Source organism: Catharus ustulatus, chromosome 7 (assembly GCF_009819885.2).
Source record: "Catharus ustulatus isolate bCatUst1 chromosome 7, bCatUst1.pri.v2, whole genome shotgun sequence".
Taxonomy (NCBI): Eukaryota; Metazoa; Chordata; class Aves; order Passeriformes; family Turdidae; genus Catharus; species Catharus ustulatus.
Window position 1 is genome coordinate 2,424,339 of NC_046227.1, and position 12,536 is coordinate 2,436,874.

A 12,536-nucleotide genomic window follows, 5' to 3' on the forward strand; every position below is an offset into this window, starting at 1 on the left:
TTTATAGAGGCAAATCCAAGACAAATAAAGAGAGATTTTCCCAACTTGAAATCAGCAGGAGACAGTGATTTTTCAACCCCTGGCACCCACAGGGACCATTACATGAAGCAAATCAGCAATGCAATGAAGACTTACAGATGGCCCAGGGTATCCAATCTCTCCTTTCTGACCAGGTATCCCAGGTGCTCCTGCATTTCCCTAGAAAGACAGAGAAGTCCTCTCCATGAACATCTGCAGGAGGACTCCCAGGAGCACTAGAAGGAAAAGATGTGCCCATTTTTCAGGGCATTCACAGAGAAAGAAAAATTTGTGCCATGGTCCAACTTACTCTGCGACCTCTGTTTCCTTTGGGGCCGGGGCCTCCAGCAACACCACGGTCACCAGGTCCACCCTAGGAGGAGAAAACCACAAACAGCAGCTCTGAACCTGCACAGGCCCTGGAAAATTGCTTGGAAAATAAATGCACAGCTCAAGGTCTGCACCTACCTTTGGCCCTGCATAGCCTACGAAGCCGCGTTCTCCCTAAAACAACAGAAAGGTTAATTTGGATATGTTCTAGAAAGTGCCCTCATCCATCTGCGCTGGAGATCTTGGCTGCTTCCTTGGCCTTGTGGAGGAGGTGGGAATGCTGAGCATACACCTACCTTCCTGCCTTTAGGACCCGGGCCACCAATTCCATCTCGTCCATCATCACCCTAAAATTGGAAAGCCAAAGTTGTTCATATGTAAATGATGTCACCCGTAAACAAGTTAAACCCCACAGGTCCAGTAGCACCAGTAGAAAGAACCCACTGAAGCCACAGGCCTTTGATAAACTCTTAAATGTTCCTTAAAGTTCCTTAAGTGTCCTCAGAGGAGTGAGGGTATGGCCACACTCACCATCTCTCCTCGTGGGCCCGGCTGTCCGACCGGCCCTTTGGGGCCAGGGTCTCCAGGCTCACCCTGAAAGAGAGGAGCACCTGTTAAAGCATGTGCTGAAAGCCCAGGCAGCTCTGAGCCCTCCCCACCCCACCAACACTGGTTCACTGAAATGGGAGCCTAATGAGACAATGAGCACAGAGCTGCTTCTCTCCATCCCTTGCAAGCCCAAGAGGTTCATCTCTTGCACTCATTTAAGCCCATGCAAAATCCAGCAGCTTTTCAATGCAGTTTTGGTTGCTGATGTCCAGGGCTCCTAAAGACATACCTTCCTTCCCAGGGGACCGATCCTGCCACGTTCTCCTGGGGGTCCTGGGGGTCCGCTCCCAGCCTGGAATGGAAATGGGCAGAGGCATGTTGGCAATGCTCAAGGAAACTCAGGAGCCCAGGAAGCAAGGAATTGGATGACCACAGAAATAATAATTTGGTGTCTCCCAAAACACCTCAGGAAATTCAAAAGTCTGCTTCATGTCTGGGAAAAGCTGGAGGTCCAGCTCAGTTCAATGCAAATATTATATTGTCCCTAAGAGAGCACCCACGGGAAAGCAGGAGGGGGAAATTCGTGCTGGGGGTGGGGAAAATGCAGTCTGGCTTTATGTCCATGATGTGGCTGAGGAATGCAGCAGGAGGGAGAAATAAATGCATGGGGTGGCCCCTGCAGGCATGTGAGATGGTCATGCTCTGGCTTCAGAGGACAAAGAATCATGAGATGCCCCACCAGTCACTCAGAGATACTCTTTAATTGAAATTGCAACAATGGGCCAAACAATGAAGTCCTGGGCCTTCTGTGGTTGCTTTTAGCTCTTTCTCTTCTGTAACTCTTGACCAAGAAGTCTTAAGCATAAGTTGAGAGGAGAATCATGCTGGAAGATTGTGTTAAAAGAGAGTGGAGCAGAGCTGGAGCCCTAGGAGAGGGGAATGTGAAGACACGTTGGAATCTTATTAGTTCAACAACAGTAGAGTTGGACCAGCGTCTGGGAAGCAGCAGAAGGATTACCCTGGGTCCAGGGACACCCTGCTCTCCTCTGATCCCTGGTGTGCCAACCGGGCCAGGGGGACCCTGTGTGGGAAGAAAAGAGGCTGTCAGCACGTGTGGGCAGAAACACACCAAATCCAAGGGGAAGCAGATGCTGCAGTGTCCGAGGGATGCTTTGCAAACACGTCACACCTTGGCTGGTGTGAATGCCGTGGCAGGACGGACAGCCAGGCCACAGCACACCCAAAAATACCCAAATCCCAACAGTCTTTGTGGGTGAGACTCCCTGGGGAAGTGGCTGTGATGAGGTGACACCACAGCACCATGAGGCAAGGCACTGACCTGTGGCCCTCGCATTCCTTGTTCTCCAGCTGGCCCTGCTTGACCAGGCGCGCCCTTGGTGCCCTGGAAGTGTAAAACAGGACAGTGCAGGTTAGCATGGTCAGCACCATGGGCAGGGAAAGGGAAGATCTGGGTATCCACAGCTGCATGAAGAGGAGGGGAGAACAGATTTTCAGTTGGGGTTTTTCTTCTTGTTTTTTTTTCCCAAGACACAGTGATAGCGGATAATAAGCACAGCGATGGTGGGGGCAATTTGCCTTCTGCAATTGATGGGCATCAACCATCCTGTTTTGGCCCTGTTACACTGCTCCAGCAGCACATGGGGACAAAACACCCAACCAGGGAATGCTGTAGGAGACAGGCAGGCACGTGGGCAGTTGGTTCTGCACTGAGTCCAGCAAGAAGCACACAGGGAGATGAGCCTGAGGAGGAGGAGCTGGGAAATTTGGAGGAGAGAGGAGGCAGAGAAGAACAAGCAAAGCCTGCATGTCCCTTCTCCTGGCACATCTCTCTGGGTGCTGAGCCCCATGTGCTGTCCCATCACCACCTACCTTAACTCCTATGGGCCCCCTTCGTCCTGGCATGCCCTGCAAAGGAAGGAACAAGGAGCCTTGTTGATCCAACATGTAAGCACACCTTTCCCTATTGCTCTTAGATCAGTGCTTCTTATCAATGCTTCTTACAGTCCAAAAATTACATTTGGATGTTTTAAACTGCTGGGAGAGGGAAATCCACATGGTCAGCTCTCCTAAATTTTTTTAAGAGAGGGAGGTTTTCTCCCTCCCCACATCCCTCACTAGGTGAGCTGCTCCCTCACGCATGCCAGGAGTGTGTCACCATTCCTGGGACAGGAGGGACATCCCAGACATCCCAGCTCCAGTGTGGTTTTTGTCCTTCCAAAATCAGTAGCCAAACACACACTCATATCATGGTATTACAGGCTGGTTTGGGTTGGAAAGAACCTTCAACACCATCTAATTCCAACCCCCTGCCATGGGCAGGTTGTTCCAAGCACCATCCAATCTGGCCTTACGTATAAATCATGTGTAACTCCACTGATCTGAGCACTGAGTTATTTGCACAGGAATAAATTCCACTTTCAAAAGAGACTTTGAAGTCTCTACAACAAGCCAGGAAGTCATGAGCCATTTTCCTTTTGAGATTTTTTCCATTTTTTTGAGGGATGCCTTGTTGAATTTTCAGGTGGAATCCCTGATGTTTGTGAAACAAAATACATGGAAAGGAAAGAGGGGGAGGGTTATTGTCAATCTAAGCTTGCTGACTGGAGGTCTGGCAACTCACCCTCCTCCCAACTCCACCGTCTTGTCCCTCCAGCCCTACCGGTCCAGGATCTCCCTAAGGGAAAAACAAAACTCAAGTGAAAACCCTGAGATGAGCAGGCACTGGGAAAACGGATTCAAGTCTCAAAAAATGTCTCCTTTCATGCTTTCACACAAGTTAATAGCCCTGCTTTGGTGGGAATCCTTCTAACAACTCACAGAGACTTTCCATCAAGTTTCTGAGCCAGCAGAAGTCAACATTCCTACTCTTGGGAAATGCCTTCTGACAATTTAAGATGCATTTTTTTGTTGTGAGCTGAGGTGAAAACAGATGGGTTTTGAAATTTTCCAAGGAGCATGTGTTTGATTTTTTTTTTCTTGCAGAGGTTTCAGGTGAATCAGGAGGTTTAGATTTGGTGTAATCTAATCAGTTCTCTGCTTTTGTATATGAGCCATGAGAAAATACAAAGGCAAATTCCAACTACAAAGTTATTTGCAGAGGCAATATCCCAGAAAGGCATTGCAAAATAATTTTTTTAAAGGTGCTTTTTACACAAAACATCTTCTAAACTGACATCTTCCCAGAGAAAGTTTTGGTTGCAAACCAACAGCATTTTCTAGTGGAAAAAAAATATTCCATCTGACAAGGCACAATAAATTTAAGAAACTTGTATCTTTTTAGAAGCATCCTTTTTCCTCCCTTTCTCTGGCCCATTCTCTTGTAAAAACCAAAAAACAACACAATAAATTTTACCATTGGTCCAATTTCACCCTTTTGTCCTCTGGAGCCCCGTTGAGTGTTATCAGCTCCTGAATCTCCCTGAAAGCAACAGAGCAATGAGAAACATCTGTGTAAGTGGGACATGAAAATCAAACCTCATAAACTGCTCTGCTAGAGCTGAGAACCAACTTTTCTTTTTTTTCCTTTTTTGACTGAAAAGTTTTCAGACAGACACAGCTTTTCAGCTGAGAATTAACACTGAAGAAGACGAGGAAAGAGAATTTGAATATGGTGAAGCAGCGACTGATGGGTTGGTATCACATGGTACCCACATGTCACCTCTGAGTCCTTGTCTGTCATGAGACCTGCCACTCTCAAACAGCATTTAATAAGACTCTGCTGACCCCAGGATCAATAAAAAGTGGGTGGAAAATCGAGAAGATGCCTTAGCAGTATTTACCGGATCTCCACGGAGCCCACGGTCGCCTCGGTCTCCTCGTTCACCCTTAACTCCCTTATCTCCCTGTGGGCAGAGGTGGAGAGTTAGGAAGAGTAGCTCTTGCTTGTTGAAAGCATCTCTGCCCAGCCCTCAGTGCTGAGGGGAGCACAATGGCTTTCCACCCTGCCCTGGCTCAAATCCACCTCTACACCATCATTTAGCCCCACCATAAAAGTGATTAAAGCCTACCCTCCTGCCAGAATATCCCTTCTCTCCAGAGGAGCCAGGCAAACCCTTGTCTCCCTAAAAAAAAGAAAAATATTTCAGAATGTTTGCCACTCCCAAGGTGCTTTTCAGATACTTCACTGAAGCATCAAGTCATTAAAAGAAAAGGAATTAAAATTACTGACCTCTTCTCCATCAATGCCATCCAGACCCATTTCTCCCAGTTCACCCTGTGGAAGGGAGACAAGGGGCAAATGCTTACTGAGGGAAAGGGGGACTGGGGAGAGGGATATTGATGTGCCACACACTCACACTCACTGCTGTGGCATCAGGAAACTGTTCCCTACCTTCTCTCCTGGGAATCCCCGAGAACCCTAAGGAGAAAGAAAAGAGAGTTACTCCACTTTTGTCCAGCTCACTGCCATAGCACAGTGGAGAAGGAGGGCTGGGCTTGGTGGCAGACCCAGAGCCATGAGCAGGACAGGACTTTCCCTAATTTCTCTTATGTCAGTGTTTGAGTGTTTGTCTTCAGCTGCCTGTCCAACACTGGTGCCAAGATCAAATATGTGGGGCATGGGGGTTAATCCAGCTGAGCCAATACAATATATCACTCCTTAGCCACAACTCTTCCTTCACTGACTTTTGTTTCTCCCTGCACCCGTTTTTATGTTAATCCAATGCCTTTGTCCCAGGCTGAACAGATTTTTAACAAGACTCAGTATCTCAGCTGCAACTAATGGGCTTGGTTCATGCATTCCTCTTCTCCCTGCCAGAGGATCATGTAGTAAGAGCAAATGGTAGGAAACGTCCCCTTCATTTCACTATTTCCCATTAATATTACATGTTTCACCACCTTTTCTGGCTTGAGGTGCAGCTGCTGTCCTGGACCATTAGCTCAAGGTTCCTCTTTAAAGCCTCAGCCATGGCTCACTTGTCTCCCTCTTCCCCAACAGCAGAATTCCACCCACTCACTGTCCCAGCCCTGTGCCAAGACACGCACATCCATCTCTTCCCAAATCTTTCCCCCAGAGCCAGACTGCAGAAGATAGATCATCCTTGTCTGTGGATTGAGCCTGGAGCTCTGGGGCTGCCTTTCTGCTCTTCATAGCAGCACCGAAGCCACAACAGCCTCTGAAAGCCCTGGTGCCTGGCCAGGTGGACACAACCACTCAAGGGCATGTGGCAGAGGCTGTGTGACCTCCTAAAGCAGCAGGAGTTACCCCTGGGGGACTCCCACCCACTGGGCTCTGGGTCTGCTCTGTGCAGATGTTCCACACATACCTTTGTTCCTCTCTGCCCAGGGCATCCCTGGAAACCTTGTGTCCCGTTCACACCCGGTGGTCCACGCTCACCCTGGTGCACAGAGGGGAAAAAACAAGTCAGGAGTTGCCTGCTAAGCCTGTTTCTGTGGCTACCTGTCACAAGAGGTGGCTTGGAGGCACAGGAGCAACAGGTTTTGCCTGGCCACCCCACCATCTCTTGCCCACAGCCTTCCTCGTGTAGAGACCAACTGGAAGTCTTCATCATCGAGAGAGAAACATCCTTCCCCATCCCTCAGCTGTGAAAGAGCTTTGTGAAACTTCTCTTTCAGAATTAAAATGATGAGGCAAAGCCTTCAGAGCTCTGCACAGATGTCTAATCCCATCCTGACCTTCCGGCCCCAGGAAAACATTGCCTGGCATGAGATGTCTCACAGCAGCCTTTGGCCCCTGCCTGTGCTGTAGGAAAAGCCATGAGCACCATCAGCCCCTTGGCCTCAACTTCATCCCTTGGGAGCAATGCATGGAGAGATGTTTATTCCAGGGCTGACGTGGGATTCACGCAGAGTTTGGATGAGGAGTGTTAGTAAGAATTCACTGGAGTCACGTTGTCTGCTGTGTGATGGACAGGAACATCACCCTTGGTTCCACTTTTGGACTAACTCAAATCTTTCAGCTGCAGGTGGTATGGATAACTTTGGCATAGGCTGCAGATTTGATGAAGTTGAGGATTTTATTTGTCTTGGGCAATAGCACAGAGATGAGCCACACCAAATCATGGGAGTTACTCCCCCATCATCTTTCTCCAGCTCTAGAGAAGCTCCCTACTGACTTTCTCTCAGGAAAAGCTGGGACCAGCAACTCAGCCTGGTATGGGAAACACAGAATTCTGCTGTCTCTTCTAACCCCACATCCACATTCCCAGCAGAAAAATGTTTGAGGGCTTTTCATTTAGTGGAAACCCCTCCAAACACTCAACTAGGGTGAGGTCCCCATGTGAGCAGGGGCAGTCACTCACCGGTCCTCCTTCATCACCAGGGTAGCCTCCGTAGCCAAGATCCCCTGTGACACCCTAGGAGACAACAGAGAAAATTGTGAATTTCCTTCATAGTTCTGTGATGGATACTCAAGGTTCCCCTAGATAAGCACAAAGCAGCTGCTTGGTCATATGTGTTAATGAGAGATATAATCTCCTTTTGATGTCCCTAAATTGTTTCACAGGATGCTTCACCCAGTCTTTCCAGACATTTATCCCTGCCCTTTTGGAGGTTTTGCAGCACTGAGGCTGTGGGGAAAGGGAAGAAGAGCAGCCCTCAATTGCTCTGCATGTCCCAGGGTCATTTTCAAATGGAAGGAGTAAGTGGAGCTGATCTCCCCATTAACATCACCCACTGCAACTACACACCCTGCAGGTCACCGCCAGGCTCCTATGCACAGGGACCCTTCATCCCCACGTGAAGTGACCTACCTTTGGTCCTATAGGGCCTGGCACACCTCTGTCCCCTCTCTGCCCTGAGCACTTGCAGGGGACCTTGCAGCACGTCCTCTCTGCGATGTTGTCCTGCAGGAAAAATGGGAAGTGAAAGCATCAGAAACCTGCCAGAGCCCCAACACCTGATTTTGGACATCAGAGGGAAGGGTTTAAACAGAAAATGCGTGAGGCAGCATTTGTAGAGTGCATTTAGTAAGACATCAGTCCCCAGAGCAGTGCCTGTCACTGAAGAAAGAAACCTCATCTCCAAAGAAAAATATCCAGGCTGTGGAGCAGGCCATGAGAAAGTCACTGCAGTGAGCAGCTCGCCAGCAGCCCACAGGCTGGGAATTATTCACAAACACTTGGTAAAGGAGAAAAGAAAACTGTTAAAAAGAATGATATGGACTCAGAGAAACCACAGCTTGGTTTTACATCATCCAACAGAAAGAAGAGGGGGAAAAAATCACTTTCTTTGCCAAGTACATTGCTGGCTGCAAACGTTTCCTGCCAGCTTTGCACAGTTACATTTTGGAAGGATTCTTCTAGCCTGAATTACCTGGGGAGGGGCTAAGGATCAACTCTTATCCCAAAACCCAAGGCTCACTCACAAGTGGCTGCACTTTGGTTTGTGGGGAAGAGCCCAGCAAGGTTACCACAGGGGCCAGTGGTTAAGCCCAATCTTATTAATTCTACTGGAAAAGGAGCTCAGTCGTGCTGGTAGCAGCTGAGAAGCTGGGAGGAACTGGACATACTGAGGTTGACAGCAAATTAAGTCAACACTCCAGAGGGAGTATGCACTGGGAAAGAAGTAAATCTGTGAAGAATAAAGAATCATGGAATGGGTTGGGTTGGAAGGGACTTTAAAGGGTAACTCCTTCATTTGTTAGAAGCGTGTTTAAAATACAGGCAGTGTATGAGATCAGGGAAAGAAACCTCGAAAGCAGCACTCCTACAAGAGCTTTAGCACTGACCAGGCACGACAGGGCATTACTGTAAGGTTAAAAAAACCAACAGTGTAAAAACAGGCAGAAGGCGGGTTTTTGGCACCGCAGCTTTTCATGGCATCTTATCCCATCCCATTTGACCTAAAGCCACAGCTGGAGTAGGGTTTCTTCAGGAGTGGGAAGAGACTGCGATCTGCTCTGAACTTTATTTGCTGTGGCATCTGAGAGCGGACGTGAGGCAGGGAGGGGAGAGGAGCAGAGCCAAGGGGGTGTAACCCAGGCACAGCTCAGCCCTGCAGGAGATCCAGCCGTGGGCTTTCCTCCAGCATTACAAGGTAGCACTGCCTGTGCCAAGTTACTTACAAGCTGCTCTGCCAGCTCGAAATCCAAGTCCAGCAGATTAACTCTGAGTGGTCTGTTGTAGGTGAACCCACGGCCAAACTCCAGCTGCATCAGTCTGTCAAAGTTGGTCACTCGGTCCAGCCCGACGAAGATGAGAGCGTTGACTCCTGGCAGGGAGAAGCAGGAGGGGCTTTGTGATGGGGAGAGGGGCTCTGGAGGGCCTCCCCTGTGATAACACATTGTTAACCACATCTTTGATTGCAAACAGAGCCTTTTCAATAGAAAACAAGCTTCTTCAGATACATCCACTGCAAGCTGCTCACACGCTTAGGTGGCAGCAGGCAGCTAAGCACGACAGGAAGGCAGTGGGGAGCAGCAAGTGCAGGCAGAACTCACAAAATCCTCAGCCCTTACCATCAAAAGTACATGGATTTAGGAGAAATTATGGCAAAACGGTGTCATACATGTTAATATGGACTATAATCAACGCCTGGAAAAGCAAAAAAAAAAAAAATTACCTTCAGAGTGTAAAGTAGACGAAGCAGCCTCCAGCCGATCTATTGGCTCATCTGCACCATCAGTAAAATGGATTATGACCTGGAAGAGAAACAAATTTCTGTCAGGACCCAGAATATTTCAGGTGTGAAACACATCCTGAATCCTGAAGGGTCTTTTTCCAATGCTTCATCTGAGACAAGGTGATGGCACTTGTACATCTTTTCCAGGTCATGAAGCTCTGCATTCCTGTGCCAGGTTCCTGTACATTCCTGCTCCTGTTCATCATGCAGGTGCTGCTAGAGCAGAGCATGGGAAATATCTGGGGAGCAACAATTTGCAGTTAAACAGTGATTGTGGGAACTGGCTGCAGTGATGCTCATCAGTTGTCAGGACAGGACCTTGACAATGCAGGCAGGGTACAGCAAAGAGGGCTTATGTGACCAAATTCAGGGTGAATAAATTAAATTAATTTCATTATTAAAAACAAAAAAATTACAGTTTCTTTACCAACTAAAGGACATCAGAAGTCAGCTTAGTTGGCCAATACCACCCCAGAGGGCTTGGCCTTGACTCACCTTGGTGCTGCCAGGGGCCGAGGACCGGAATTTGCTCAGGTAGGACCTCAATGTATCTGCCCTGAGGTAATAGGCCCCACGGGTCCGCATGTCCAGGAACCTCTCCAAGAGCTCAGGACGGTACTCAGAGAAGTCCAGGCCCTCCACAGGTCCCCCCTGGGCCTGGGCCATGATGGCCACTCTGACATTGGGAGGTTGGTTGCCAGTGCAGCTGATCTTCTGCATCTGCGTGATCCTGTTCAGCACAGACTCCACTCTCGACTCCAGAGCTCGCTGGGAGCTGAAGATATTTTGTCCGGGCCCAACATCACTGACATCAAAGCCAATTATCACGTCCAAGTCACAATCTGAGAGGAGAATGAAGAAAGAGAAGAGCACCATGGAGCAGTGTGATGATTGGTTTTCAAGTAATGGCTTTTCTAATTGCTCTTTTAGTAGCTAATGAAGACACTGCATCAAGAACCGGCACACTTGGGATAAGTCTATACCACCAGCAGTGGTTTGCTTTTCCCCAGTTTTTATTCTTAGTTGGAGCTGCTGCTCAGTTCAGGGCTGTTGTGTCTCTGCTTCTCCAGAGGTTCAGGAGAGTCCTCTGCTCAAAGTCAGAGGGCTGAGCCACGGTCAGTCGAGCTGGGAATAGGACTGGCTGTAATGTAGTAAGTAAAACCAGCTGTTGGGAGTCTGATCCCACAGCAATACCAGCTCACTTACTCACTATAATTCCCCTGCTTGGCTTCTGAAGTAGCCAAATCATGGGATTCCTTCTGAAGGCAATTTTACCTTAAGCTACAACCACACAAGTCCTGGCTTTTCCTCATATACCTGTCATGAGATCAGGTGGGCATCCCGGGTAATCTGGCAAGGGAAATTCTGTTTTTCTCCTCCATAGTCTAAAGGGGTTACAAAAGAGTTGGACATAAGCTTTGGACAAGATCTTGGAGTGACAGCAGGGGAAATGGCTTCCCACTGCCAGAGGATGGGGTTAGATGGGATATTGGGAAGAAATTCTTCCCTGTGAGGGTGTGGGGTCCTGGCATAGGTTGCCCAGAGAAACTGTGACTGCCGATCCCCAGAAGTGTTCCAGGCCAGGCTGGACAGAGTTTGGAGCAACCTGGGATAGTAGAAGGTGTTTCTTGCAGGGAAGTTGGAACGAGATGGTATTTGGGATCCCCTCTACTAAAATTACACTAGAATTCTATGGTTCTGTGATTTCAAGCACACCATACATGCCTGAATGGCCAAAAATTCCAATTATATTGTAATAGACACAGGGAGGGGAAACAAGGGCCATCATTTTTCATTTTGTCAAGAAACAAGTTGGTCTGTTGAGATGATACTGGTATCATGTCCCTGTGAGAAAGACCAAAGTGGGATTTAGCCCAAATGGAGTCGTGGTAGGAGGCCAGTGATTTAGTGTCTGGTTGTAACATCTGAAATTAATTCCACCACAGTGGCACCTCTGTGGTTATGTTACTTGAGCTATTTGCAGGCTAAAGGCCATGGACAAGCAGCTCATGTACCAAACGCTTGCAGCCCCCATCAGACTCTTGGAGGAGGAATGAGCCCATGCTGCACCTCAGGCCATAGGCAAAGAACAACAGTAGGGCAGACAAGTCCATCAAAACACACTGGATATTAAAAGCCACCCCAAAAATTACCTGAGAACGTCATGAAGGGATTGCCCTTACCTCTTGTCACATCTGTTGATCCTGGGCACAATCTCTCCTGCATGGCAGCTTCCAGCGTGACCAGGACCTGCTCATTCAGCTCTGACAGCTCCTGGGCTGTGGATGCTCTGAAGCTCATGGCGTTCTCGCTGGCCAGCAGGCTGACTTCCTTCAGGTCGATGTTCCTCACGCCGACTGCGAACACCTTGACGCCTTTCTGCGTGATTTCCAAGGAGGCCCCTGGCCCGTCGTCCGTAGACTTCCCACCCGTGACGATGAAGGCGATCTGGGGCACCCTCTGGTCAATCCGGCTGCCTGCCTCCTTCACAAAGTGTCTCTCCTGGACGTGCCTGATGGCCGCGCCCGTGTTGGCCACTCGCCCGCCTTTGTAGATGACTTTGTTGATGGCGTCCAGAATCTGAGCTTTGGTGGAGTGGTCCTTGAGGAAAAACTCATCGGTGACATCTGAGTTGTACTGGGCCAGTCCTACCTGGATGGAGTCGCCATCCCTGTAAATGGCATCCACCACAGAGTAGACAAACTGGAGAACTTCTTGGAAGTTGTCTCTCCCCAGATTGATGGAGCCATCCAGCAGAAACACAATGTCAGCCTGCTTTTTGCCATCTGAGAAGATTACAAAGCAAACAGTTGTTAGTAATTGTTTGCAGCATCTTTAACATTTAAGCTGTTCAGGGCTTTGTGAAGTAGCACTTTGCAAATGAAATTTCTCTCTCCTTTCTACCATTTTAGTTTCATTGACCCTTGGCAGGATTTTACATCCTTACAAGAAAATTTTTGTGTAACATTTCATACAGCATTACTAGTGATAGGCACCCTCATCTCCTTTTGAATTTAATTATATTCTTTCCTAACTCA

The 12,536-nt window shown here is 48.5% G+C and overlaps 1 protein-coding gene across 3 annotated transcripts in view; it reads right to left on the reverse strand.

The window, feature by feature from the left end:
* COL6A3 (collagen type VI alpha 3 chain) overlaps positions 1-12,536 on the reverse strand; it is a 56,653-nt gene that overhangs the window by 14,045 nt on the left and 30,072 nt on the right. For all 3 annotated transcript variants that reach the window (XM_033065151.2, XM_033065150.1, XM_042779461.1), the window contains 22 exons: positions 11,682-12,284; positions 9,994-10,340; positions 9,439-9,517; positions 8,942-9,087; positions 7,629-7,721; positions 7,179-7,232; positions 6,183-6,254; positions 5,249-5,275; positions 5,087-5,131; positions 4,926-4,979; positions 4,698-4,760; positions 4,271-4,336; positions 3,539-3,592; positions 2,788-2,823; positions 2,237-2,299; positions 1,916-1,978; positions 1,187-1,249; positions 880-942; positions 645-695; positions 487-522; positions 329-391; positions 136-198 (listed from right to left, as the gene is read on the reverse strand). In XM_033065151.2, coding sequence (XP_032921042.1) covers positions 136-198; positions 329-391; positions 487-522; positions 645-695; positions 880-942; positions 1,187-1,249; positions 1,916-1,978; positions 2,237-2,299; positions 2,788-2,823; positions 3,539-3,592; positions 4,271-4,336; positions 4,698-4,760; positions 4,926-4,979; positions 5,087-5,131; positions 5,249-5,275; positions 6,183-6,254; positions 7,179-7,232; positions 7,629-7,721; positions 8,942-9,087; positions 9,439-9,517; positions 9,994-10,340; positions 11,682-12,284 — 2,204 coding nt within the window. The remainder of the gene's footprint in view (positions 1-135; positions 199-328; positions 392-486; positions 523-644; positions 696-879; positions 943-1,186; positions 1,250-1,915; positions 1,979-2,236; positions 2,300-2,787; positions 2,824-3,538; positions 3,593-4,270; positions 4,337-4,697; positions 4,761-4,925; positions 4,980-5,086; positions 5,132-5,248; positions 5,276-6,182; positions 6,255-7,178; positions 7,233-7,628; positions 7,722-8,941; positions 9,088-9,438; positions 9,518-9,993; positions 10,341-11,681; positions 12,285-12,536) is intronic.